The sequence below is a fragment of the Syngnathoides biaculeatus genome, chromosome 5, assembly GCF_019802595.1.
Source record: "Syngnathoides biaculeatus isolate LvHL_M chromosome 5, ASM1980259v1, whole genome shotgun sequence".
Lineage (NCBI taxonomy): Eukaryota > Metazoa > Chordata > Actinopteri > Syngnathiformes > Syngnathidae > Syngnathoides > Syngnathoides biaculeatus.
This window is the reverse complement of record NC_084644.1, coordinates 1,007,119-1,034,517: the sequence shown is the minus strand read 5'-3', so window position 1 is coordinate 1,034,517 and position 27,399 is coordinate 1,007,119. Positions and strand designations below refer to the sequence as shown.

Here is a 27,399-nt window from a genome sequence, read left to right as displayed (position 1 = left end):
GCAAACGCCCGACCCGAGCGAGAGGAGACCCCCGACCCCCTCCCGCGCGAGAATGGCGGTGGCGTCTCTGGCGCTGGCGCTGCCCCTGCTCCTGCTCCTGAGCCTGGCACCGGCGCCCACTTCGGAAGGTTGCCCGTCGGCCTGCCGCTGCTCTTTCGCCATGCTGCAGTGCCTGGAACCCGACGGCATCGCCGGCATCCCCGCCCTGGCGCCGCAGGAGAGCGAGAACGTGACGGAGATGTGAGTACGGCCGGCGGAGAGACGGAACGGAACCCTTACCCGATCAGATCAGCACGACTGGGAAGCCTTAGTTTGGTTCTGCCCGCCGGTTTTTAGGATCGCTTGGTGAATTGCAGATTCGGCTCCCGGAGTCGGACCGGCTATACCCGACTTTGTCCAAAGTGAAGGCGGTTTGCCGCTGGTGTGGTTGACAATCCCGACTTGGAGTCTTCGCCCGATGAGCACGTTTGTGATGTTTAGTTTGGAGCGACAGGTTGAATTCGGATTAGAGTCTCGGAGTTGCCCAACGTCCTCCGACGTCGAGAACGTCAGCACTTGAGACATTAAACAACTTCTGCGGTCGTCGTTCGGGAGCCGGATGCGCGTATCGGACCTAAATTGAAAATCATCCCGAGGGCTTGAAAATGTTTGCGCATCCTTCTTGAAAATTCTCCGGATTGGCATCCGAGGAGCCTTCCAGGAACTTTCAAAATTGTCCTTCGTGATGCCAAACGGATCTCGAGACTCTTTTCCCGGGAGCCGTTCGTAGAACGGATTGGACTCCTTCGGGTCAGCGGATCGTTAATCGGATCCCTCGCAGCACGCGCAGACGATTTTTCATACGGAAAGCGTTTTTCCATTTCGGGGACTGACGTGAATTCCCGGCTAACAATCCGACCTCGTCTGTTCCACTGCGGGAGACGCTCGGGCCGACAGCGAGAAACGGTGAACCGACGTGGAGAGGGAATCGAATCCGCGTCGCGGGAGGGCTCGGCTGCCATTTTGTTTTGAAGCTCGCGCTCGTCAACGACTCGTTCGGCTGAGAAAAACAAACCCCAACTTTATTCTTCAACGGTTGCAACTTTTTTTTTTGTTTTTTTTTTTTTTGGGGGGGGGGACTATACCTATATCTGAAACATTTTTTACTGGGAAAATGATACTGTTTTTCTTGGACAATAACGCGCCGTGATATACTGAAGTGGTGAGGGAAAAAATTGTCTTGACATTGTACTCATGAGACTGCAATCTTTATTTTATGCACTTTATCAAGGTATCTTTTTTTCATTCGCCAAAAAAAAAGAAAAAACCGTGACGGTCAAAAATGACTTTCTAAAAAATACATTCATGGAATTCCGTTTTTTTCAGATTGCTGACGTAGAAATTTTTTTTGCCTTTTTTCCCTGCACTGACTTTTTCCAACAATGGTCACTTTTGGGGGTCAAGTTGATGTTTAGTCTTGGAAAAATGCAACATTTTGTCAAAAAAATGCCATGAATTTATTTCCGTCAATCTGTCAAATCAGATTTAATTTTTCAAAGTTTCGCATGACCCCCCCCCCCCCCCCAACCCCGTCTTTCTTCTCATATCCTCGGTTGACGGCCGGACTCCATTTCGCGGTCGACTGGTTGTTTGTTTCGAGCCGGCCCGCGATTGGCCGGCAACCGGTTGATGGCCCCCCCGCCCGAAAGTGGGCCGCGGGTGGACGGATGGCCACACGGGTTCGCCTCAGGAGGGTCGCGGGCGTGCTGGCGCCCGTGTGCACCCATCTACTCTCTGAGCCGCTTATCCTCACGAGGGTTGCATGACTGCTTGGAGCCTATCCCGGCTGTCACACCTGGGGGCAATTTAGCGTGTCCTGTTTTTGGGATGTGGGAGGAAACCGGAGTGCCCACACGTAGGCGGGGCCAAGATTTGAACGCCGGTCCTCAGAACTGTGAGGCCAACTCTCTACAGTGGTGCCAGCCAATCTCTTGAAGAAATACTTTCTCTCCAAGTAGTTTTTTTTTTTTTTTTTTTTTTTAAATATCATTTTAATAAAAGTAAGTTCTCTCTCGTTAGTTGCTGCGCTGCAGCGAAGGAGTGAAGCCGGAATGTTTTGGAGGGTTTGAGGCGCGATTGAGCGACCGCGTCGGCATCACGTCGCGGTGAAAGCGGCCTGGCGTCGCTCTCGGCCCCGCTTTGTTGGCCGCAATTAGGCGGCCGAGCAATTCTCGGGAACTCTCCTGAAAGGCAATTTGAAGCGCGCCGGCGCATTACTCACACCTCCATCACCGCCGCCGTCGATGCGAGCCACCCGCGGCATCGGCGGCGGCCTCCTCTTACAGTACGCGCCGGCAAATCAATAGGCGTGCATTTTCAAAAACAACCGCCGGCGCACAGTAAATTATGAGCGCAACAAAAAGGAGAGGCCATTAACAGCGGGCCCAGATTCATCATACGCAGAGTTATAAATTCAATTTTGCGAATTGCCAGTCGATGCGCAGCACTAGACCCCCCCCCCCCCCCCTTGGGAACAATAGATGATATACAACCCAATTGGCTCAATCCAATAAGTAAAGGCGACGAGCGATCCTGGGCCCACCTGCCCCTCTAATCACATTACGGCCATCAAACAGGAATCCAGACCAAAAAAAACCATAAAGAAAATCAAATCAAATAAAATCAAGCTCGGGCTGCTGCGAGCAAGCAAAACGCCTGAAACGATGCCGCATGCCGGCGGTATTTGATCTTTGCGGATCACTGGACTGTCTTGACTTGAGAAGTTGCGCCAGTATTCGGCGTCCACGTACCGCAGTACAGGCGGGAAATACTTCGGAGTGGCCACGCGAGTCCCAGCGGTGGCATCCGTGCAAAAATCCATTCCTGGGAACGCTGACGGCCATCGTGCCCACGAGCACGACATTTCTGGGACAGTCGTTCACTCCCCCGCTGGGCATTGTTGGGATCTCCAATTTGCTTTGATACAACAGACTGGATGAGAGGTAAACCTGAATAATACAAAGAGGCTGCGTCCTTGCGGCTGCTGAATTGAACGACATCCGTCAAAGTGCGTCGATGGCACTCTGCGTTCGGATGACGGCCGCATCCAACGTTGGAGAACAAAGAGTTTTTTTTTCCTTTCATATTTATTTGAAATCTGCACAATAACTGACACTTGATGTTTTTCTTGCAGCTACATTGAAAACCAAGCGGGCCTGGAAAACATAACCCAAGCAGAACTGATCAACTACAAGGAGCTAAAAAACCTGCAAGTATTTTTTTTTTCATTTCCTTACTTCATATTTGATGACGTGATCGAACTAAAACGAGCAAAACTGCTCAAGCTTTGAGGGTGCCCAACAGATTTTGTTGCCAAGTCTCTTCGGTCATTTGCGTGATAGTTCTGGTTTCACTCCAGAAAACATGACTTAATTATCATGAGACTTTTTTTTTGGGGGGGGGGGGGGGGGTTGGGGGTTAAATATAACTTTTGGAAATAAAACATTTTACTTTGAACATTCATCAGTTATATATTCTCTCGTCGTCGACCCGGAGAGGGCACGCCAGCTTTTTCTGACCGAGGACCGCGGTCTCAGATTGGGAGGTGCCGATTGTCATCCAATCGGCTGCGAACCGCTCCGGTGAGACTTCGAGATGACGGCTTGATGAAGCCAACAGAACCGAATCATCTGCAAAGAGCAGAGATGCGATGCCGAGGCCGGCGAACCGGACCCCGTCTACACCTCGGCTGAGCCAAGAAATTCAATCCGTAAAAAGTTATGAACAGAGTCGGTGACTAAGTGCAGCCTTGGTGGAGACCAACCCTCAACGAAAAAGGAGTCCGACTTACTGCCGCCACTGCAGACCAAACTCTCACGTTGGTAGCACAGGGATCTAACAGCCCGTTTCGGGGGGGGGGGGGGGTGGTACTCCTTACTCCTAAAACCCACCCGCAGGACTCCACGAGGCACACGGTCAAACACCTTCTCTAGACCGGTCGGGTGAACCGTCATGCACCCTTGAGGACCCTGCCGAGGCTGAAGTGCAGGTCTCTTGTTCAGCAACCAAGATGACCCCAAAGTATTCTCCTCGTCCACCCAGAACGTCCCAAGTTGAGGTCAGCAATGGCCCAACCTCACTATTGATGGTGCACCGATTCCCACTCCCGAGACGCCGGACGATGGATCCGAATTTCCCCGAAGCCGTCTGAAAGTCTTTATCCGGGGCCTCGCTGAACACCTCCCAAGACCGGGTTTTCGCCTGAGCGACCACCAAAACTGCAGACTTGGGTGAGTTGGACACGTCCAGACAAGAGATGGTCAGGAGTATATTGGGAGCAGGATGATTAGGATGGAGCTGCCAGGCAAAAGAGTGAGAGGAAGACCAAAGATGTGGGAAGGAAACGCACGAGGGCAGTTCCTGTTCGCGAGGTGGTTGCGGGAGACGAGCTGACGGAGACGAAACTGTGGCCGCCCCGAATGGGACGAACCCAAAGGAGAAGCATGAATCGCTCTTGTCGTTCCTGTACATGCTGGCAGCCGTTCCTGAAATGTACACTACCAGTTTTCTTGGTCACTTCCTCGACTGGAGTGCACCCCGCACGTTGCTAAGTGTGAAGTAAGAATAAGAGCTAACTTGACAATATCAATAAGACAAATGGATTTTCCTGTAGTAAACCAGCAAGTTGCACATACAACTTTAGAAAGTCAAAGTTTCTTTGTTCTTTGGTCTTATCAGGTCAATGGATTCAGTCAGTCAGGTCTAAGTCGAGTCCCAAGTCCACTTCCAGGTCTTTAAACCTGTTTTCAAATTGTGTCTAAAGTAATTATATTCATGAGCAGAGTCTGACCTGAGTACAAGTCATGAACCTCAAGACGATACCTCTGCTTTTTAGTAGGCAGAAATATCATGCAGCAATGCAAAAATGAGTGACTCGGAAGAACTGTCGAGAACTGTCTCATCTTGGACCTTTCAAGGACCAAGTCAATGCGCAAACGTCTTCAGTAGTCCAGTTGTCACAAACAAAAAAACAAAACACTCTTGTTGTTTGCGTTTGTCTGTCAGGAGAGAAAATATTTCTTGCTGTCTGACAACATTTGGAAACTGTCTAGTGGATTTCCTGGCGAGTTCTGGATGGAACATTCCAGGTGGCTTGTTCCGTTTCACTCCGTGAGGAACGTTTTGGCTAATAATGCTCTCGCAACACCGTCATCATCGTCATCCAACGTTTTCTTTGCCCGATCGCCGAATTTCAGCAGCCATTTTGTCTGCATGATTCTGAATCCCGTTGGTGTTTTTGTGTTTTGCCGCTGGCGCAGCACGGTGACGTCGTGCAAGCTGAGACGCATCGCCGCCGACGCCTTCCGCCACAACCTCAAGCTGCAGTACGTGTAAGTCCGACTTCCGCGCACGAGTCCCGATACGGACCGCGTCCGATATTGATGTTGTTGGATAAACGCCAAATGAGGTGAAAACCTCGCTCGGATCAACTTCGGAAGCTAACCACGAAGTAGGCAGGATTTTTGAACGTTAGCATTTTAGCGTAGCGTCACGAAACCTTAGCGGGATGAACTCAATAGCAAATCGGTCAGTCCAACCAAAAAGGGGTTCAAAAGTTAACCAATGGCCAGACGATTTCTATTTTCATTATTTTGGACCCAAAAAAAAAAAAAAAAAGAAAAAGAAAAATGCAAGCGGCCGAAATGAGAATTTCCTCCGCAGGGTGTCCGGGCTCTCCCTTAGAGGTGGGGTGAGAAGCTCGGTCATCCGGGAGGGGCTCAGTGTCGAGTCGCTGCTCCTCCGCATTGAGAGGAAGCAGATGAGGTGGCTGCCGGGGCATCGGATTCGGACGCCTCCCTGGTGAGGTGTTCCGGGCACCTCCCGCCGAAAAGAGACCCCGAGGACGACCCGGGACACGCCGGAGAGACTACGTCTCTCGGCCGGCCTGGGAACGCCTCGGGATCCCTCCGGAAAAACTGGAAGAAGTGGCCGGGGAAAGGGAAGTCTTACGATGCATGTTTCGGAGATTTGAGAGGAAAACGAAATGGCCAAAGAAAAGCCTGGCAGCCACGGGGCGAAGGTGCAAATTCCACACGGGCGGCTGCGTGGCATTTTCTGATTCTGGCCACTCCCACATCCCAAAAACAGCCACGGTAGCTTAATCCTAAGTCTGGAAATTGCCCGTAGGCGTGAATCTGAGTGGCCATGTTTGTTTGTTTCTACGTGCCCTGTGATTGGCTGATGAGCAGATCAGGGGTATACCCCGCCTTTTGCCCAAAGATACTAACTGGGATAGGGTCCAGCTCTTGTGACCCTTGTGAGGATAAGCGACGAAGAAAACGGATGGATAAAACCAAATATGTACCTGGTTCAAAACTAACAAATAAAAATGTATGAAAAAAAAAAAATCCTCCAATTTCCAAGAAAACGTCTTTTGAAGATGTTAAGACGCCACCCGTCAGAAATCCTCTTCAACATATTTCACATCATCATCATCATCATCATCATCAGGTAATATCATTTGTTGCGCTCTGATTATATTTTCTTGACAAGAAATTGCGCGTGAAACTCGACCTCCGTTTTAGCTACCGAGACGCCAGCCAGATGGTCTTTCTGCATTGATTTTTTTTTTTTTTGGGGGGGGGGGGCGAGGGGGGTGCGCACCGTTGACAAATGTTGAGGAGCCTCAGGGAATACATATTGTACATTTGTTTTTCCATCTTTGGCATGGCTCATCTCTGGGTTTTGATGATAAGCGCTGGGGCGGCGATGGCGGACAAAACATCAAGTCGGCAGTCACCTTTTACTCGCTCACTTTGGCGGATTATTGACAAGTGATGCATAATAAATACACTCCACTCAGGCTCCATTATCGCTTAATCAATAATTCCACTGCGGGGGGGGGGGGGGGGGGTTTGCCTACAAATGGAAAAGTGCCAGGAAAATTTCACATCAATTTTACAGTCACGCTTCTCGCTATGATTGTGACATTTGGGGGAAAAAATAAGTTTGCAGGGATTTCTCAAAGTCAGAATATTAGGTACATTTGCAAAATCTACCGGTGGGGGGGGGGGGGGGGGGGTCAAAGTCCACACAGGCGGGGCCGGGATTCCAACCCCAACTGTGAGGCCGACACGTTACCATTCAAAAAATAATGACATTCAAACCACAAAAAGAAGAAACAAATGAAAAATAATCAAATAATAATAATAATAGTATAAAAATGCAAAATAGTATGCAAAACTGACGCAAAATTGCATCTTCTTCTTCTTCTTCTTCTTCTTCTTCATCTGGTGGCCCAAAAGCAACGGCATCGTTGTGTCGCAATTTCAGCGAGGCTCCGTCGGCGCCTTCCGGTTCGAGCGCACCTGAAGCGTTCTTCTCCGGGCCGGGTCCAATCTGGAGCCAAGCGAGCGAGACGCTCCCCCTTGGCGTACGCCGGCCGGTAATGGATACGCCCACCCACCCCCGCCCCAAAGCAAAACAAAGCAGTTGAACCTTTGGCCCCCGCCGCACTGGATCTGGCGCGCTATTGACTTCTGCTACGTGGCGTCGATCGGGACCGGGCCCCGTTGTGATCCTCTTCTTTGGTGGCGCTTGACTTACAGCCCGTTGAGACTTGACATTTCTCAGCTTGCGGGCGATAGCGTCTAAAAATAGGACAAGATACTATTTGGCACCCTCCAAAGCCTGAAAAGACACTTTTGATGTATTTCTTCTATCGTCAGGAAACGCCAGCTCATCGACGGCGCAATTGTCCAAATGAGTTTGGACCTTTTTGACGTTTGCCACGAGGCCGAGAAGCTGAAGCTGAATGCTGTGACGGCGTCCCAAAATTTGGAGCCTTTGAGAGCGAAGGGGCGGGACAAAAAAAAAAAAGAAAAGCCAAAGAAGTCTTGATCTTTTCATCCACCCATTTTCTACCGCTTCTCCGGGTCGGGTTAGCTTCAGCAGGGGGTACCCGGACTTCCCTTTCCCCGGCCACTTCATTCCGAGGCGTTCCCAGGCCGGCCTAGAGACGGGGTTCTTTTTCCGGCGGGACGTGCTCGGAACACTTCACCGCTGGGGGGTGGGGGGCATCCGGATCAGACGCCCCAGCAGCCACCTCGTCTGGGTCCTCCCAACGCGCAGGACCGCTGAGTCCCTCCCGGATGACGGAGCTTCTCAGCCGTTCTCTAAGGGAGAGCCCGGACACCCTGCGGAGCAAACTCATTTGGGCCGCTTGTATCCGGGATCTTGTTCTTTCTTTGTCACCGACCCACAGCTGGCGCCCGTCGCTGAGGGTAAAAACGTCGATCGACTTGCTAAATGGAGAGCTCAGCCTTTCGGGTTAGCTCCCTCTTTACCACAGCAGACCGACCGAGACCAAAAGTCCGCGTCGCCGCGGGACGCCGCACCGATCCGTCTGTCGATCGCGAACGAGACCCCAAGATACTTGAAGTCCTCCGCTCGGGGCGGGATCTCACCCGCACACCGGTCCACGGTCTCAGATTCGGGGGTGCCGATTCTCATCCCGGCCGCGTTGGCGATCACGGCTTGACGAGACGCGTTTTTGCTGTCGTATTTTCCGTTCCACAGCTAAATCCGTGCGCAGTGTTTTGAGATTGTTTCGGTCCTCCTACTTGTAAGTGATTGTACGTTTGTGCTTGCGGCCCTGCGCTCAGGAACTTGGCCTCCAACCGTCTGGAGCACATCTCGTGGAGGGTCTTTCACTTCCTGCCGCTGCTCAACCTGTGAGTCGCTTGTCGCTGGCGTATCCTTTTTCCTCCCGGTGACCTTTGCAATCCGTCTCTCTGGACAGCTTTTTATGTGTTCTGTGATTTTTTTTCCACAAATTTCCATTCATTTGTCCACACTCGCTAGGAGAATTCTCATGCAGAATACCATGACACCAAATTCAACCAAATATGATTTTATTGACTTGACGCTAATTTCTACAATTTCACGAAAACTCACAGCCCCAAAAAAATATATATATATATAATATATATATATATATATATATATATATATATATATATATATTTTTTTTTTTTAAATCAACTTTTCAGATAACTATTGACATACATAAAAAAAAAAAAGAATGCTTTTCCGGTACATTTCAAATAGTTAAATTTTTTCCCTTTTTCCCCCAAGATTACATATATATTTTTAATCACTTTCCCTGCAGCACAAGTTTTAGTGTCGTTTTACAAAAATGAGCTTTTGAAAGAGTTAGTGACTGACTGTAACCCCCGCCCAAACCCCCGACCCCCAATGCACTAGTGGTTTTTTTTTTTCCTCAGTATATTTGGAATAAATGTTTTTTTTTTCTGAAAAATAATACCTCTTAACTCTCCTGCTCTTGCAGTAAAAAGTGCTCAACCTTTTTTTCAAACAATTACGATACGTGTTAAAAAAAAAATCAACTTTTGTGACTTTTTACAAGTGATTTTTTTTCCGATGATATCTCTTTTTTTCATTTTTATTTTTTTTACGCCAAATGCTAATGTGGACAGAACCCTGATACATTTTTAGAAAATAACATTGATCTGAATCTTAGTTACGATATGAGTAAAGCGGTTGATATTTTATTTTGGACCTTGCGTCCAACATCTCGTCCTATTTTGGGCGCCCGTTTCGTTACTTCTGGTGAAAAGTGCCGCACCCGCGTCATTCCAGAACAAATAATATCCGCCTGTTTTTTTTATTCCATCTCAAGAGATTCCCCATAAACGTGGCAAAAAGCTCGGGTGGCTATAATTTGAAGGCCATTTGTGCATTTTCGCCGTTCAGCGCCGACTTTTAAGTACGGCGAGCGGCGACCGAAAGGTTAAACCACCGCAAGGCTTCGTTGCCCGCTGAGCCGACAAAAAAAAAAGCGCAGCGTTTGATTGACGGGCCGCTTTTGGAAGCACGGCGCTGACATTTTTCTCCCGGTAATTGCGCGCCAGCTTTTAGATTCATTCGAGGAAGTGATTTTCTCCGCAGGGTTCTGCTGGACAACCCTCTGGCCTGCTCGTGCGACCTCCACTGGCTGCAGCACCGGCAGCGCGGCGAGCGCGCCGACCCGGACGAGCCCCCGTTGACGTGCGTGGCCGCCGGACGCCGAGTGCCGCTCGACTCGCTCGTCGTCGACAACTGCAGTGAGTCGTCGCTACTTTGTCGCGATCCGAATTCAGCCCCCCGGCCCGAACTTAACATTTGGTGGGCACGTCCGTCACGGCTCGACCCACAGTCAAGCCCTGGGGACGCACAGGAAGTGTCCCGAAACAACGACACCGTCTGTAATGTGGGCCGTGCTGCCATCTTGGAGACTAAACAGTTGAATTTTTTTTACCGCAACAAATCAGGGTTGAGTCCTCCCTCAAGCTCGGGAGGGGAAAATGTCGTCACGTTCATGCCGAGAATGTAACGGAATCAAGTATTTGAAACAGGACGGGCTTGTTTTTGGAGATTTCTCTCTCTCTCCGTAAAGCACTTTGAAGTGCGACGTAAACAAAGGCCATTTGCAGTCGAGGACAACACCTTAGCGACACAAAGTACATAGACGAAGGATTTCAGCGGCCGGCGTGACGGTCCGAGCGCTCCCCCGTGCCGAAAAGTCTCCTTGCGTTACCGACAGGGGAACTCTGGGTACGTCGCGGACGCTTACTGGGAAATTCCGCCGGTCTCGTAGTTCCCCTCCTTCCACATAGAGGGAGCTCACGTACGTTAGCGCTCAGACCGTCGCAGCGGGAAACAAAGGCGCGATTGTTTCCGGAGGCATCTCAGCGAATTGCGTTGTGTCGTCAGGTCTGCCCGAGGTCACCATTCTGCCCTCCAACACCAAAGTCCAGGAGGGGGGCAACCTGACCTTTGAGTGTCACGTGACCGGAAGTCCCACCCCGCAAGTCAAGTGGCGCACGGACGCGCTGCACTCGCGCTTCTTCCCTCAGGTAACGCGCACGGCCGCAATTTTGCTTCGATTTGACGCTCGTTAGTTGGGCCGCGTCCGCTTTTCAAATTCGTTTGCCTTTTTTTTTTTTATTTTTTTTTTTATTTTTGCTGCTGCACGTCCTCGCAAACTTCAGCTGCTGCCACTAACAACATGGCTGCGAACAGAGGGGGGAGATCATGTTTGGGGAGGATTGTTTGCCCACAATTTGGGTTTTATACTCTAGGAATTTTTTTTTTTTTTTTTTTTACCGTTGTGTCTGATGCGTGTGTGCGTAGATAGATAGATAGATAGATAGATATAGATAGATAGATAGATAGATAGATAGATAGATAGATAGATAGATAGATAGATAGATAGATAGATAGATAGATAGATAGATAGATAGATAGAGGAAGTAAATCTATGCTATTAGAAGTCAGAGTTGAGAGGAATGAAAGCAATATGAAAATCTACGTTTGTTTCGAGTAGTTTCACAGTAAATTTCCTTTTCGATAAGGAGAGGAGGGGAAATTGATGAACGCAAGAAATGGGATTTTATTTGACCGCGGGTTTGTCGGTGCGGGGCAGGAGAGAATCTGGGGCTCGACGCTGGAGGTGGTCCTGTTCCTGAGCAACGTGTCGTCCAGCGACAACCTGCACAATCTGACGTGCGAGGCCGAGAACCAGGCCGGGCCCGGGGAGGACGCCGTGCAGCTGGACGTCGAGTGTGAGGAACCGCTTTCGAAATGATTCCGATCCTCTGCGTTACGATTCCAGACGATTTCTTCTAGCAGACGTTGTCAGAAGCGTTGAAATGAAATGACGACACGTCACGCAGAGATTGAGCATGCAAAATTGGAATTCTTGACGTGAAACCCGAGCTCGGGAATCACCGGCTGGAGCGAACGCAAATCCTAAAAGTTGCAATTTCCGTTCATTTTGCAATCTCATTGCAACTTTTGTGCGCCACACAATGACAAGAACGGTTTTTGGATTCTGTTCTATTACGTTTGCCGTGGCTGGAATTATCGATTCCAAATATCTCTTTGTTGGTGACAATGAATGATTCCCTCCAAAGGGATTTGCTGTGGAACTACCTGGTTCCACTGTGTCCCAAAAAAATCCCACAATATCGGATGATACCGAGGCGGCCGTAAAGTCCGAGCGCACCTTTCAAGGCTTCGATTTGCCGATTGTGTGAGTTCTCCTGAAACGCCGAGCGAGTGTACACTTGTCGTTCTTCAAATGCCGGCAAACGCGGTGACGGGGTCGGGGGGGGAACCGGCCATTGGCTCGATGCGTGCTCTCGAGAGCTTAGCGGAGGTCTCTCCGAGGGTCTCGAGACCAGACGTGAATTACAACCCCCCCCTCCCAAAACAAACAAACAAACAAAAAAATGTTGAATTGGGGCCGGGGGCCGGCGAGGCCTTTTCTTAAAAAGGGGGCCACAACTGCAAGCGGCAGCTCAAAGCGTTGCCATTTGCTGCTGCTGCTGTTGTTGTTGTTTTCCTCTCAGTGACTTTGGAAAGCCAAAAGATGTTCATTAGTGCTGCATTACTGTGGTGTCATATCTCATCAAGTGAGTGATGTTCCAAATGGGGGGGGTTTAGTACTCGGGGGGGGCGCCAGCAGGCTGAAGACCGTGCGCATGAGCGCCCGGGGACAGATAACCAGCACTGGGGAGAAAAGAAAAAAGAATGTCTCCGATAACGGTGCTCAGATCCAATTTGAGCCTCGCCCTTAATGGACTCTTGCCTCCCACTCCGGAAAAAAAAAAAAAAAAAAAAAAAATTCATCTGGCTGTGATTGGCAGGCGGGGAAGTGCCGGCGATCCATCAATGCAGCACCCCCCACCCCCCACCCCCACCCGGACGGACGGACGATCGTTAACCGCCGGCCCTTTAATTACCCTTAATTACCTCCTCCAACAGCCGCGTGGGCGTTTACCCGGCCATCGATCAGCACGCTCGCCCGCTTTTCATCAAACGGCACCAGAAATAAGAACGCTCGCTCTTTGCGCTCATTACGGCCGATTCTTGCAGCGGCGAAACGGCCGTGATTCGCTCGCACCAGTTAAAATGCGGGACTGATGAAAGAAACTTCACCGTTTGTTGTGACGGTGTTGCCGCGTCGACGTAGACAATCGAGCGAAAGCGTTACAGCCGGAGGAAAGTGGGCGCCATAAATCTTCTGCCGTGAGCGTCGTAGGTCGCGCGGGGCGGTTGAAGAGGTGCCGCGTGCCGTGTGGCCCGGCGCCCCGGTCCGGCCGGACGTCGTCCAGGCGGCGTTCGTAGCCGTTCAGCGGGCGACAGAAACCCGAGCGTAGTTGGGCGAGGATGGGAGCGCGCTTCCCGAGGCGGACGACGTTACACTTGTAGGCCAGCCTGGTGTAGGTCACGGCGGACGCGTGGAGTTCAGTTCGTCCGCGCTTGTATTGTTGGTCGTCCGGCCGTACGTCGTAGATTTTGAGACGCTGCGACGGACCGGGTCGCTGTTCGGATCAATCCAAACTTTGTCGTTTGTCAACTTGTTCATTGGCCGCCGTTTTCCAGCTTTTGTTGTTTTCCGTGACAACGCAACCGCCCAAAAGAAAGGGAAAAGTTTCTTCTTTAACTGGGGGGGGGGGGGGGGGGGACAGCGCCGTCTGACACAAAAGAAGTGAAAAGTGTGGGAAGAAACTTGCCGAGCACAACGTCCAGTTTCAGGTTTCAGCTGCTTCAAACTGTAAACAAACAAAAAGATTCATTTCCGTCCCTTTTCCGAGCGTCAGACTGCATTTCTCTCCCTCTCCATTGACGTGACTCGCTGAGATGCGGCGCCTAATCTCGATCTTCGACTAAAAAGTTATGCTGGCCGCCACGTCCGGTTGACGGCGCTTTTTACAAAGTGGAATTTCTTGCGAGTCTTTTCTGAATTGCACGCGAGCGCTTCCCCGCGATCGCATCCAGAAGCAAAACGTCAACTTTTCTCCCCCGGGCAGGCAAATTCAGCAAGCGGTCAGCACTTTTTCCGGGGGAGGGGGTCTCTCGAGAGGCTCCCCCTTCACCATTTCCCGTAAAGTTCGGCGTGCGCTTTTGCGGTCCGCGCGTCCACGTGTCGAGCGGCCTTCATTATTCATGGCGGGGTCAACGCGTGTCTGAAAACACGGATGGACAACATCGATTCGCGGAAACGTGAAGGCAAAAGCAAACTTGGACGAACTCGAGTTGGGTGCTCAACACTTCACACGGGGAGGAAAGCGGATTTTGTTTTTTGTTTTTTTTTTTTAAATCGTTCCCACCGGTGAAAAGATGTGCAAAATTCAGCATGCGGCGTCGACGGGGGAAAAGGAAGTGTTATGTGCTCAGTAAATGGGCGAGGGGACGGCTCCAAGAGTCCCAGAAAGTCCAAATTGGGGGACGAGGCTCGAGAGCCAGCCGCTCTTCTCACAAAGCATCTCCAACAAGAGGCTCAAAAGTGGAGCGCTTGTGCCCTTTTCGACCTGGGCTGAACCGAGACAGACCCAGTTGCTCACTTCCTGCCGTTGCGCCCAAATTCATTTCAGAAGAGTTACGGGTTACATATTTTTCCCCTTTTCTGCTCAACACAATTCCAACAACTTTGCATTTGTCCTGTTTCTTTAAATCACCTTTTAAAAAAATTGCAGTTTTGCGTCATTTTCGCCCGTTTGTTGTAAATCATTTTTTTTTTTTTTTTTTTTAAGAGGAATCAAAGCTTTTGATTCATCAAACGTTACAAACGTGGTTGTCTGTAAATTGGGGCGTCGACATCCATCCGTCCGTTTTCTGTTGTCCAGACATCAAAATTGTCCGAAACCGTTGTTGGGGGAAAAAAAAAACAAACAAAACACCTTTATGAGTTGAAATATTTGTAAAATCCAGATGATTGAAAATAAAGCCACATATTAGGAGGTCAGACATGAGAAGTCAAAGTGCGTCTCTCCTGTTTCTACCAACTCCCCTTTTGGCAGTCCCCGCCAGGATCCTGTACCTGAGGAACGCGGTCCCCATGCACCACTGGTGCTTCCCGTTCGCCGTGGACGGCAACCCGGAGGCCAACATCAGCTGGCAGTACGAAGGCTCGGCGCTGAAGGAGACGGCCTTGACGTACACGCAACTCTTCCCCGACTCGGCCGACGGCTCCAAGAAGCACGGCTGCCTGTTCCTGGACAAGCCGACCCACATCAACAACGGGCGCTACACCCTGCTGGTGGACAACAAGCTGGGCAAAGACCAGGCCAGCGCCGCCGGCATGTTCATGGACAACCCCTTCGGACTCTTGGAACCCGAGGGCCTCATTCCCGGTGGGTTGCCTCCCGTCCCCCGTGTCGAAAACCTCAACGTGGGGCTGGCCAAATCCAGTGATGGCTCACTTATTCCAAATATTCATGGAACTGCAATGCAGTTCCTCGCGAGATCAAACGCGATTTGCCATCGCCCGAGAACTAAATCTCGACGTTCGGAAAGTGAGGGCGACCTCCTGGCGGCCGCACGGAGGGCAACTGTGCTAGCTCCAAGTTCAAATTGGCGTTCACACTGTAAAATAGAAAATATTTGCATCATCGATTCAACTGTTATTTCCAGAAACCCATTCGGATTTGGCTGGTATCGTTGGTCGGAAAACGGCCCAAAAACGGTGACGAATGTTTAGCGACATGAATGCAAATGTTTCCAAATTGAAACCCAAATAAACGGCGCGGTGGTACACGCGCCCGCCTTTTGGTGCGGCCGGCGTGGGATCGATTCCCGCTCGGTGACGGACTGGCGACCAGTTCATTCGTTCGTCGTTCCCCTTTCGCTGGAAAATAGCTGGGATAGGCTCCAGCTTTCCCGCAGTCCTTGTGAGGATAAGCGGCTCGGATGATGACCTGACAAATAAATGAGGACGACAGAATACTGATTGATGAGTGGCTGAATTTGGAGGATTTGGACAATTTGGGGTTTGAAAATGTCTCCAAATGATGATCAAAATATTTAGTAATTGTTCCACAACGACTTGTGCGGCACTTTCACGCCAACGAACGCATCGCGCTTCGTTAAACTGCGACAGACACGCCCGGCCCGCCCTTGAAATTCTCCCCGTGAGTCGGCCAAACGCCGGGTTAAAGGACTGTGGGGCTGCCCCGGTGTGTGAACAGAAACACGTTATCAATATCAATTCTAAAAAAAAAAAATCAGCACACCTTCATAAGCAACCGTATTGCACCTTCTTATTTAGGTATTATTTATTTGATTAATTTATTGTTAATATTTATTTAGTTGTTATTATTATTGATTTTATTTATATATTTGTTCATATTTATTTTTTTATATATTTATTCTTCATTATTATTTATTTATTTCTTTTATTACTTAGTATTTATTATTTGTTATTTTTATTATATATTATCTTTTTATTCCCCCCCCCCAAAAAAAAAAAAAAAGGTGTACAGGCTTTGAATTAGATTGTAAACTAAACTTTGAATCCTTTTTATCACGTGAAAGAATTGACGAATCTCATATAAAGAAGCGCCCTAACTTCACTTCATTGCTCCTGGAATCATGCGAACTTTGAACTTCATTTCTAATTTGCTTGAAACTTATGTAACTTTGTCCCAGAATATATTTCCACCGATTTTCTTTTGATGTATGGCCGCATTTTCTTGCTCTTTCTTCAATGCTCGTGAATTTTTGTTGTTTTTTTTGTTTTTTTTTCCTTCACCGCTGGTGAATATTTCTCGTTTTTTCCCTCTTTCAAAACGTCGACTTTGTTGAGTTTTTGTCCACTTACTGGTGTCCTTTTGTGTCCCCCCACACGCAACAGTCATCGACGTGGATCCAAGTGAGTCCAACTTTCCCCTCCGGCATTTTTCTGGCGTTGATCCCGCGCAAACGTGGCCGTGACGCTTTGTTGTCTCTTTGCCCAGCTCCCGCCAACAAATCCGTCGCGGACGTCACGGAGAACCTGGAGAGTCGAGTCTCTGTGGTGCGCGTTTGTTTCTTTCTCTTGTCGCCGTTCCCAAAGTGGCCCTCCCGCCGGACTGACTTGTACCCGCCAGGTATCCGTGGCCGTGGGTCTGGCCCTGTTCGCTTGCGCCTTCCTGCTGGCGGCCGCCTTGGTCATCCACAAGTGCGGACGCGAGTCCAAATTCGCCATCCACCGTGAGTCCGCACCGCCGCTTTTGGTCTGAGGAGAAATATACTTTCTTTCAAGATGGAGACGTGCACGTATTGTTATTTCTATAAGCTTTATGCGCTGTATATTTCAATCAGAAGATTTGATTTTCAACTTTTGTGCGATCGGTCTTCGGTCTGAGGCCCGCCTGATTTGGGCGTGAAATAATCTCAAGTGTAATTTATGCTCCAGGTACTCCACTTAAGTGGTTGTAACGAGCCTGATTAGCTAAGTAAGTAATGGGCCTACTTCAACGGAACATTACTCAACATTTAATCGACCAACCGAGCTGAAAACGGGCTCGTACGAGGCGTGACGATGAAATGGGCGTCGGCCGAGCTTTAAGTTTGCGCCCGCCGCCTTTTAAAGGGCCTTAATTACTGGGAGAGAGCTGAAAACGTCGCTCGGCTGCGGCCGTGCGGCGCGGGGCCATTAAAGATGACGGACGGACGGACGGCGAGACGGGCCCGCGGCCCAACCCTCACTCGTACATTTACACTTGCGCTAAGTGCTGTGATTGCCTAAGTGGAGCGCCTGCGGTTCCTTCCGTCCGCTCCATCTGCTCACTTTTGTTTATTCCATTTGCGAGCGTGTCGGACCCTGGAGGTTGAGCGCCGGGACTATTTAGGCCGGCCCGGTCTTTTTGATTCGATGGCGTCCTGATTGCCAACGCTGATCGCGGCCATTATTCGCGCCGCGCCGACAAAGTGAGCCGGGGCGGCAAAGAGAGACGCTTTTTTTTTTTTTTGGGGCGACGGCGGATTGCCACGTGCCGTCGCCGCAATCACCGAGCGCTCGGGTGGCAAACGTGCTCGCGCTCGGTTTGTTGCGTACGAGGATACAATTGGGAAAGTAAAGGACGGTCGGAAAACTTTCAAACTGGATGTGGCCACCAACATGCTGAAGGTCTAGAGAAATCAAACAAGTTTTGTTAAGTGTAAAAAATATATATTTACCAAGCCAACAAGAACGACCAAAAAACAAACTTCCGAACCGCCCCGAATTCATTTCAGTGTCTGGTGTGGTTTTGCGTGCTCGCTAATAAAATGAACTTCATTTGCTGGGCGGGACTCAATCATGAAAAGCGTTTCACGGTAGACCCGCGCCCTCCAGTTTGAAAACCATTGGATTCATCGGATCAAATATAACTTTTCAACATCAGTGAAATCAGTGAAAACTGCATGTATTTTTTTTCAAAAGTAGCAAAAGTAAAAGCGGATTAAGACGGTCCGATTTCATGGAGGACAGCAGAAATCAAAACATTTGCTGAAATTCGGAAGCTTTTTGGACAGTTTGAAGTTTAAAAGCGGTCTCCAAACAATGAATAGTTGTCGATTCAGTCGATAAGGATTTTTGATCAATCAATCAATAAATCGTAGCACCTTCAAGGATCTCATTTGATGTCCGATTCCTTGTGTGAGACGCACAAAGGTGAGCGGGATGCAGAAAAGACGACCGATCGATTTGCTTGCCTTTGTGTGTGCGCTACTGAAGTCTTTCAGCCAATCATCAGCTCGAGTCCCGTCTTGGTGCTGCCCAATCAAATACCATTTTTTTGCAAACTCAATAAATTGCCAGCCGGCTTCGGGTCCGGAGACGCACACAACCGGGACCCGATTATTGCGTTCCCGAGCTCAGGAGCCAACTAGCTAGCGATGAAAGGAGCTAAACGAGTCGCCGGGGCTCGATGGTCCACGGCGACATCGTTTGAACCCACGCGACGAACTGGGTGGATCGCGGCCTGTACGGACGGACCCACGCCATGTCCAAAACAAAAAAAGAACTTTTGTACAAAGCAAGAGAACATTTGGAGCAAACAGCGCTTCAAAGAGAACGGCCAGAGTCACTTTGGTTCAGCGTCCCGCTGGGAGCGCTTTGGAAAAGTGCAGAGAATCCAAACAAGCGTTTTGAAGAAGCCAAACCTGGAAAAGGGTTCAGTTGTTGACATGTGTCGCTTGGAAATATGAAAGTGGTATCAGCACTTTGTGGCTCGGGTGCGTGACGGCGTCCCCGTCTGGTTCCGCGTCAGGTTCGTCCGTGCTGGCTGCCGAGGAAGAACTGGCCATGTCGCTGCGCTTCACCAACTTCGGGACCAGCCCGCCGTCCTCGGACGAAGACTCGGGCCTGTCCAGCTTCGTGGAGAACCCGCAGTACTTCTGCGGTATCCTCAAAGACAAAGACATGAGTGAGTCGCCCGCGTTCGCCTCAAAACGGGACCCGCTGCGCACAAAGTCCACTTCTTCGTCGTCTGCGTCCCGGGAGTGGCGCACCTGGAACGGAACAGTTCAACTTTCCCCGGCCGGCCGGGATGTGTCACGTCAGTGCATTTTTGTTTCTCAACAAACGTTTGCACTTTTCAACACGGCCTTTTGCCGGAAAACGGGTTTTGACATGACACCCATGTTTTTCCCCAGCGACAGCGTTGCGCACCCACATTTTTCCTCGGGGCTCTTGAAACTACCCACACGGTTTTTCCATTGAAAGAGTTCCGACATTGGCACTTTTCCCCCGGGATATTGTCATATTTCTTCGGGGTTTCGTATCGCGTTACCCCCACTTTTCCCATCTTAAAAGTTTCCAGTTTCGTTTCCAATGAAAGGCTCCACTTTTTCCCCAGCGACAGCGTTCCGCACCCACACTTTTCCCGCTGGGGTGTCGCACCCATGAGAGACCCTGCTGTCGTTTTCCACCGAAAGGGTCCGGCGTCCACGCTTTGGACGTGCGGACGTTTGGTGAAGGGGTCCACCCCTCGCCCCAACTTTCCCAAGCGAAAGGGTCCAATATCCTCACTCCCCCCCCCCCCCCCCCCCCAAGGTCGCCGCACCCGTGAGGGATGCCGGTGTCGCAACACCTTGACTGGTGCCTCCACCTCCATTTTTAAAGGGTCTAACAGCCAGACTTCTCTGCAACGGTGTTGCAATTGTTAGAACACCCACACTTTTTCCTCGGGTCATCGCACCGATGAGGAACTGCGGGTACTGGTACTTTTTTCCTTTAAACCCCCACATTTTCCGGTGAAAAGGTTCAATAGCCGCACTTTTGCTGGGACGGGCGTCGCAACGAAAGGGTCACACATCCCCATTTTGTCCGTCGAGAGCTTTAAATCGCTCCTTTGCCAAGCGTGCGTCTGTGCGTCAGGTGTGCAGCACATCAAGCGGGCGGACGTCGTGCTGAAGTGGGAACTGGGCGAAGGCGCTTTCGGCAAAGTCTACCTGGCCGAGTGCGCCAACCTCAGCCTCGACAGCGACAAGATGTTGGTCGCCATCAAGGTGAGTCCCGAGTTGAGCGCGCTGCCTCTTCTTCTTCTTCTTCTTCTTACCCTTCACGGCGCTGCACGTCTTCCAAAAGGGCTCAGTGCTGCCCGGCTTGTGGTGGCGCGATGCGGTACTGCAACTCAGAGTTTGGACTTGCCTTACTGTCGGGAAAAAAAAAAAATCTGCCATTTAGGGTGCGGGGCTGTAAGCTTTTCTCCCTTTACCGAACCTGGCGACGGTTATTAATTGTTCATGGTCAACTTTGGCACCAGACCCTGAAGGACGCCAACGAGTCGACCCGGCAGGACTTCCAGAGGGAGGCGGAGCTCCTGACGGTTCTGCAGCATCAGCACATCGTGCGCTTCTACGGCGTGTGCGCCGACGGGGAGCCGCTCGCCATGGTCTTCGAGTACATGCGCCACGGAGACCTGAACCGCTTCCTCCGGTACCGACGTGCTTCCGTCCTTCCGTGCTCCCAAACAATCAATAATTATCGGCCGTATTTGCAAAACCGGACTAAAGGACTCTTTGCAAATACGATAAACCGACTAATATGAACTATATACCTGGAAGCGTTATGACTTGATGAATGAAAATGCTCCACAAAATATTATTCAACAATGATTATCAAAGGGGTGTGTTTTTAAAAGTCCAGCTCGAAAAATTCAGATAAAATGTAATGTCATATTTATTCCAGTTCAACAAAAATAATTGTGAATCCACTTATTTTCAGGGAGAAACTTTTGATTAAAAAAAACTTCCCAAAGTGCTCAGGCTAAACTCGATTACAGCAGTACTGAGAAATGAAATAATTTTTCAAAAATATCCCCTGGAAGAACTTTGTGGCCAGCTATTGAATTTGTATTTTCCATTTGCAACCCAATTAACTGTTTGATATACTTTTTTTCGCTGGACATTCCTGAATTTCGAGTACGTAAACACGTTAAGAGGAATCGAGCGAGCGCCTCCTAAAACGATTCCAAATTTCCTTAATAACTGCAATTATTTCTCGGCAGTCTTTTGTTGTTGCGTTCTTAGCAAAAAACACAAAAGACTAAAAGCAGCCGAAGATTTCTGTGAAGCGTTTATGCGGCCAAAAGGTGGCAAGAAAGCAATTTTTGCGGCGGCTTCTGCGGCCGAAATGCAACGCGGAATTGCCACGAAAAATCACGAGGCCCATTTTGTCTTCAAAACCAAAATGGCAGACTGGCCTCGCTGGAGACTTTTTGCGGCTCTGCTCCTGGTTCAGAACCTTTGCAGATTTCGTTTCGCTGAAAGAGGCGCCAGCCGGATTCGTCCTGGCCCAAATCGGAAGCCTCAGACCAAAATGGCTTCTTCGGATTGTTTTTTTTTTTTGGTGCGTTTAACTCTCGATCGACAAACGAACCGAATTACGAGTTGCAAGGTCAAACTGACTTGGCAAATAGTTTTTTGGGGCCGTCCTTTGAGAGACGGCCTGGAAAACGCTCGGAAGGCAAAAATGGCAGACTCGGTTCCTTTTTGGAGACGTTTTGGCGGGTCCGCTCACGACAGGCGTGCCCACCGAATTTCGATTCGTCCGGCGAGACTAAGCCCGGAGGCTGAATTCGATTGAGTCTTTTTTCGTGTCTGCGTGTGGGTGGGTGGGGGGTGCACGGCTGGCCCTCAGTCACTCCGCAAACAAATGACAAAAACAATCCGGGTGGAGGTTTGCGAGCGGCAGATGACGGCAAACTGCACGCGATGAATTAGCGCCGAATCTCCGACCTTGGCCAATTAGAGCTCAGCACCAGGGAAACGTCGGCGGGATGGGCCTGGTCCCGGCGCCAGGTGTCCTCCGACGCCGAAACCCGCCCGCAATCGCATTTGGGCCTCGAACGCCCCACTGGCCAGCTGCTTTGCCGCCCCGCCACCTGCCCGCTAAACTAATAGTGAGCACATTTGGGGTGGAGTCGGAGAAACGCGTGGGAGCGTCGACGGTGAAGCCTCGGCCCCTTTTCCGCCCTCACCGCCGATGTGAACGTCGCGCCCGCGCTGACAAATCTTTCCCTGGGTGGCGACTCCCGCAAGCGCCACCGAGGGAAGGCCAAGTAGCGGACAGAGATCGCGCCCAAGATGGCCGCTGAAAATCAAATCCCGTAGCGCAGAACGATCCGCCGTTCCAAACGCAACCGTTTGGAATGTCCGCCCAAAAGGGATTTGCAGACGATTAATCGGAGGAACCAATTCGGGCCGCCATTTCCCAAGAATAAAAAAAAAAAAAAATCGGGGACGAGCGCAACGACTGCGCCAACGACGGGTAGCCGTTGAGCTAGCGGCAGCCAAAACAGAAATTGCCTTTCGGACACTAGTCGGGCGCCGTTAATGATTTGGACCCAGCGGCTCAAACTTCAGCCGGTTGACCTTGACCTGAAATAGTCCCTTGGGACAAAAAAAAAAAAAAAAAAAAAGTTTTTCGGGGGCCGAGAATGAAAACGTGCAAATTCTCGACAGACTAATGCAAATGCAAAGGCCAACATCCGAATATTTTTCATCATATTCGCGTTCGTCCGGCCCAAATTGTCTCGGATGTTGCCAAAAATCTCGTGTTTTTTCCCGCAGAGCTCACGGTCCCGACGCTGGCATCCTGGAGGAGTCCAAGATGGCGCCGGCGGGCGAACTGACCGTACCTCAGATGCTCCACATCGCGGCCCAGATCGCGTCGGGGATGGTGTACCTGGCCTCGCTGCACTTCGTCCACAGAGACCTGGCCACGCGCAACTGCCTGGTGGGAGAAGGCCTGGTGGTCAAAATCGGAGACTTTGGCATGTCCAGGGACATCTATAGCACCGATTACTATCGGGTGAGGAGGAAAAAATGTGCTTGCTGAGTTCGGATTGGCACAATTGAGCTAGGATCCAGATTTATGGATGGATTAGGATTAGGGTGGATGGTTTTGTGGAAGGATTTAGGGTGAAGGTTGGTGGGTTACTAGCTTGGGTTTAAATGTTAATTCCATTCACTTCAATCCAATTTCGTGCCAAATTACGGCGCCGGTCCAGTATTTTACTCCTCACTTCTCAAGGGTTGGGGTTAGGTTAGCCGACTCAGGCAAGGATAAAAACCTCCAGCGGTTTTTGGAGGGATAGGACTTGGTACTAAAAGTGAGGCGCTTCCATCCGGATTCATTTTAGTGTGCGAATGGTGGGTTACAGTTGGGGTCAGGGTTACTAGCTCAGGATTTGGATTCTCACTTGGTTTTAGGGATTTTAGGTAAAGATTGAGTGTTTGAAGTTCACGGTTAGATTTAGGGGGTAAGGATGGACTTAAAAGATTTAGGTTTAGTCTTATGTATTCATTTTAGGCGTTGGGGTTCACGTATTAAGGGATGAAGGTTTGGACCAGGGTCAGTGGGTTATGAGTAGGCTAGGGATTGGGGTTAGGATTGGGAGGTGACATGTTGTGGGTTCGGCGTTCCAATGATTTGGGGGTTATGATATGTTTCGAGATCGTGGATTAAGAGGAGTGTCTGTGGGTTCAAGGTTTGGTATTTAGAGTTAGGATTGGGGTTAGTGGGTTGACATGACAGTTTGTGGGATAGAAGTGTTGTTTAGTTTTTTGGGAACCGCAAACTGCAAAATACTGTTTCAACCCAAGTTTGTCAGGTGACAGTGACTTGTCATCACCCCTGGCGGAGGAATGTGGCACTACAAGATCACGTCCAAATGTTCTCCAGAGTTCTGTTTTGTTGTTTGCATTTGACGCGGTGCTGTTTTCAGGTGGGGGGCCGCACCATGCTGCCCATCCGCTGGATGCCGCCCGAGAGCATCATGTACAGGAAGTTCACCACCGAGAGCGACATCTGGAGCTTCGGCGTGGTCCTCTGGGAGATCTTCACCTACGGAAAACAGCCCTGGTACCAGCTGTCCAACAGCGAGGTGGGTGGCGCTCACAAAAGCTCAACAACGACAACAACAAAAGTATGGTTGGGAAAATCACCCCGAGGAAGACAAAAACCAACCACGGAAGAAATTTGGGAGATTCTCTGTGAAGTGAAGCTTTGATTTTCAGACCGAAAGTCGATGCCGCGTTCTCGGATTCCTCAGCAGAAGTTTGGAAGCGCTCACATGGAAACAGGCGTGTGGACTTTTACCGGCAGCATCTGCCACCCGCACAAAATGGCCCAGCCAAGTATTCGAGTTCCTCCGCGGGCGGACCGCAAAGGACGGAAAAAGCCAAAGTCGGATTTTGATAAAATGACACTCCTAGGCATAAAAACAATTATTAAAAAAACAAAAAAACCAATAATGTACATATTATACAAATAAATATTCACTGTACTGGAATTATGACTGCAATGCGAAAACTAAAATGCAGGAATTGGAAACGCTTCAGCGTTTTCCGCCGAATCCGGTCCACAATTTAATTTTTCCAAATATAATCCCACAGTAGTGCAAAAGTAATTGGAAAGTACATGAAAGTACTTGAGGAGCTGCTTCTGCGCCTTGTGAATCAAAATCTGAATCAACGCTGGCTCAAATTTGACGGGCGGCGCTCGTCGACGTCAAGTCGTAGCGAACGTATCGCGTCGGGTAGCGGCGCAAGGTTTACGTTTCCTCCTCCGAGCGAGACTCCGTCCCGTTGAAAATGATTCGAGTGGCCGAGTACGTCCCCAAAATTCATCAGGCTCAATGAGGGCTCGCACCAAAACCGTCGGGGTCAGGGGTCGTGTCGTCTCACCTGCACTGATGACCCCCCCCCCCATATATGGAACGGTTTTCTCAGTTTGGAAAATAAATATAAACGGCAACGATCCGCCGTGGCCCGGTCGCCTCCCATAACAGCGAAGTGGACGGGCAGCAACCCTTTCGGATCGTCAGGCCCGGATCACCGCCGCGTCCCCAATCTGATGGCCCGGCGTCTCGGGAGCCGTCACATCTGGCTCATCTGCCCTCGAGCGATCTCGTGTTCATCGGGACGAGCTCAAACTAAGTTTGCGAGCCCGCCGGGAGTCTTTCACCGCCTTGGCCGCTCTCGGTCTTGCTGCCCTGTTTGTAGAATCGCCCCGAAAAGTCCAGGAAGGGCCCGCCGAGCGCGCGCCGAGTCACGACGTGGAGAATCTCACTTTGGGCAAGACAGAAAAAAAAAACGCAAAGACGCAAACGGAAGGCTTCCCGAAGACGAGTTTCGGGTCAGGGTTTCAGGTTTTGCTTTCAAGAGGTTAGGGTTGGGGGGAGGGTTCCCAATTGGGTGACGGCGCGTCCGTCGAGGGTCGCCCTCTCGAGGTCGGGGGTCGCGACAACGAGTTGCCCGTGGCTGACTTGCGACGCGCTGCCCCCCGCAGGCCATCGAGTGCATCACGCAGGGCCGCGAGCTGGAGCGCCCGCGCACTTGCCCGCAACAAGTTTACGCACTGATGCGCGGCTGCTGGCAGCGAGAACCCCAACAGCGGACGCTCATCAAGGACATCCACGCCCGCCTCCTCGCCCTCGTCAAGAACCCGCCCGTCTACCTCCACATCCTGGCTTAGGCCGCGACGCGCTACACCAGTGAGACGACTCAGCGCGCGGGTGTGTAACTCGCCACGTCTACTACTAGTATGCAAGTAAGTGACGGGGCTGCGCTACAAGGCCCGAGGAGTAGTCAGCTGATGTGCACTAGTAGCCTCCTGGACCCCGCTACTATCACCATTGCCTTACCAAATCTGTCCTACTCGTGTACCGAAATGTCATACAGTAGAAAACTTGAAAGCAGAAATATTACTAGTAAGTGCATGTATTTCTACTAGTGCACTAGCCATTTGAGCATTTAGTTGAGATCCGTGATGTGTGGCTCAATGTCCATGCGCTAGTACGCTCTCGTCCTCACTTAAAGACAGTTCAGTGCGCTAGTGGAACAGATCAGTATTTATTTATTTATTTATTTTTTTTTGGGGGGGGGGTTCACTAGTGATGCCATTTTCCTCCACTAATACTGTATGCAATAAAACCTTCCAAGTAAACTACTGTGCTCCACAGCGAACACTACTAGGCCCAACGAGGAGGCATGTGTCAAGCTGCACACTAGTAGCTTCCTAAACCCAAAACGCTCTCGTGCTTTTGCTTTGCATAGTTGTCCTGCCGTGACGCCAGAGTTGGCCGACGAGCGGTCTAAAAAAGTCATGCAGTAGTCCAAGAATGCTGCTCGGGAGACATTTGTGCTTCTGCTTGTGCATTGAATTGTTTCAGTAGTGAAGACAAAGAGTATACTAGTGTGTTTACTGTACCTGAAGATGGATATTGAGGTTATTGAATAAATTCTCACTATGAAGGCAATTCAGCGCACTAGTAGGCGAGTACATCCTTGATCTTCAGGTCCACCTGCTGGTGACTGGTACGCTCTTTATCCTTGTTAGTCATGTAGTTGGCAGACTAGTAGACCAACGTTATCCATCCTACCAGTGTGCAGAGATCTCGTACAGTAGTGGAAGGGAGGAGCGCGAAAAATGTGACTCGTCGGACGATTCTACTAGTGCACCAGAGCCTTTCCACGAGTGCGCTAAATTGTCTTACTAGTGAGGACAAAGTGCGCACTAGTACACTGACCTTGAGTCAGCGAGCGTCTCTTCTTCTCACGCCACAAAGTGTGCCACCTTGTTTTTGGGAGCCCCCGCAGGATGCGGGCGGAACTGCAGCCTGTCGGCTTGTCCCCGTCAGGGGTCGCCGCAGCTTGTCATCTCAGATGAACGCTCATATTTGAGTGATGAAAAGGCAAACTTGTCATAGGCTGATGAGGATGAGGATGATGAAGATGATGCGGGTGCGTAGAACCGACTTCATGCGACATATGATTATTGTTTTCAATGTTAGGAGAATGGGTTTCTTGACTTTTGAAGACAAAGACAGTATTAACCCCAAAATACACGCCTACGTACGAAAGTTCAGATGTTCCTGTTTACGTGTAATTGACTATTTACTCAACTGCAGCGGGTACGTGGCTGTTTTGTCCAACTTGCACCCGTTCTCTTTCATTTTTTTATTTGAGGTGTGTTTATTTATTCAGCTCAGCGGAGGGAGGCCATTATTTCAGGGAGAGTTTCAAAATAAAGCTTGTGCAGTTGGGAGTTGCTCTTTTGAACGCCTTCAAAATAAAAGTACGGCAGAGGAGAGCTTTTTGAGG

General features: G+C 50.1%; 1 protein-coding gene across 1 annotated transcript; it reads left to right on the top strand.

Moving 5' to 3' along the window:
- The first annotated feature begins 52 nt into the window (after positions 1-52).
- ntrk1 (neurotrophic tyrosine kinase, receptor, type 1) lies at positions 53-27,389 on the top strand. The gene is made up of 17 exons (XM_061819034.1): positions 53-240; positions 3,173-3,247; positions 5,298-5,369; positions 8,643-8,711; positions 9,949-10,103; positions 10,753-10,895; positions 11,465-11,603; positions 14,847-15,179; positions 16,679-16,696; positions 16,782-16,840; positions 16,914-17,016; positions 19,059-19,214; positions 20,168-20,298; positions 20,556-20,728; positions 22,864-23,104; positions 24,021-24,179; positions 25,586-27,389. The coding sequence occupies exons 1-17, from the start codon at positions 53-55 to the stop codon at positions 25,769-25,771; spliced, it is 2,400 nt and encodes a 799-aa protein (XP_061675018.1). The 3' UTR covers positions 25,772-27,389.
- Positions 27,390-27,399: the final 10 nt, after the last annotated feature.

Coding starts and splice junctions, on each gene's coding strand:
- ntrk1 (XM_061819034.1), top strand. CDS start 53: ATGGCGGTGGCGTCTCTGGCGCTGGCGCTGCCCCTGCTCCTGCTCCTG. Junction 17,017..19,058: donor GTCCAAATTCGCCATCCACC/GTGAGTCCGCAC, acceptor GTTCCGCGTCAG/GTTCGTCCGTGCTGGCTGCC. Junction 23,105..24,020: donor ATAGCACCGATTACTATCGG/GTGAGGAGGAAA, acceptor TGCTGTTTTCAG/GTGGGGGGCCGCACCATGCT.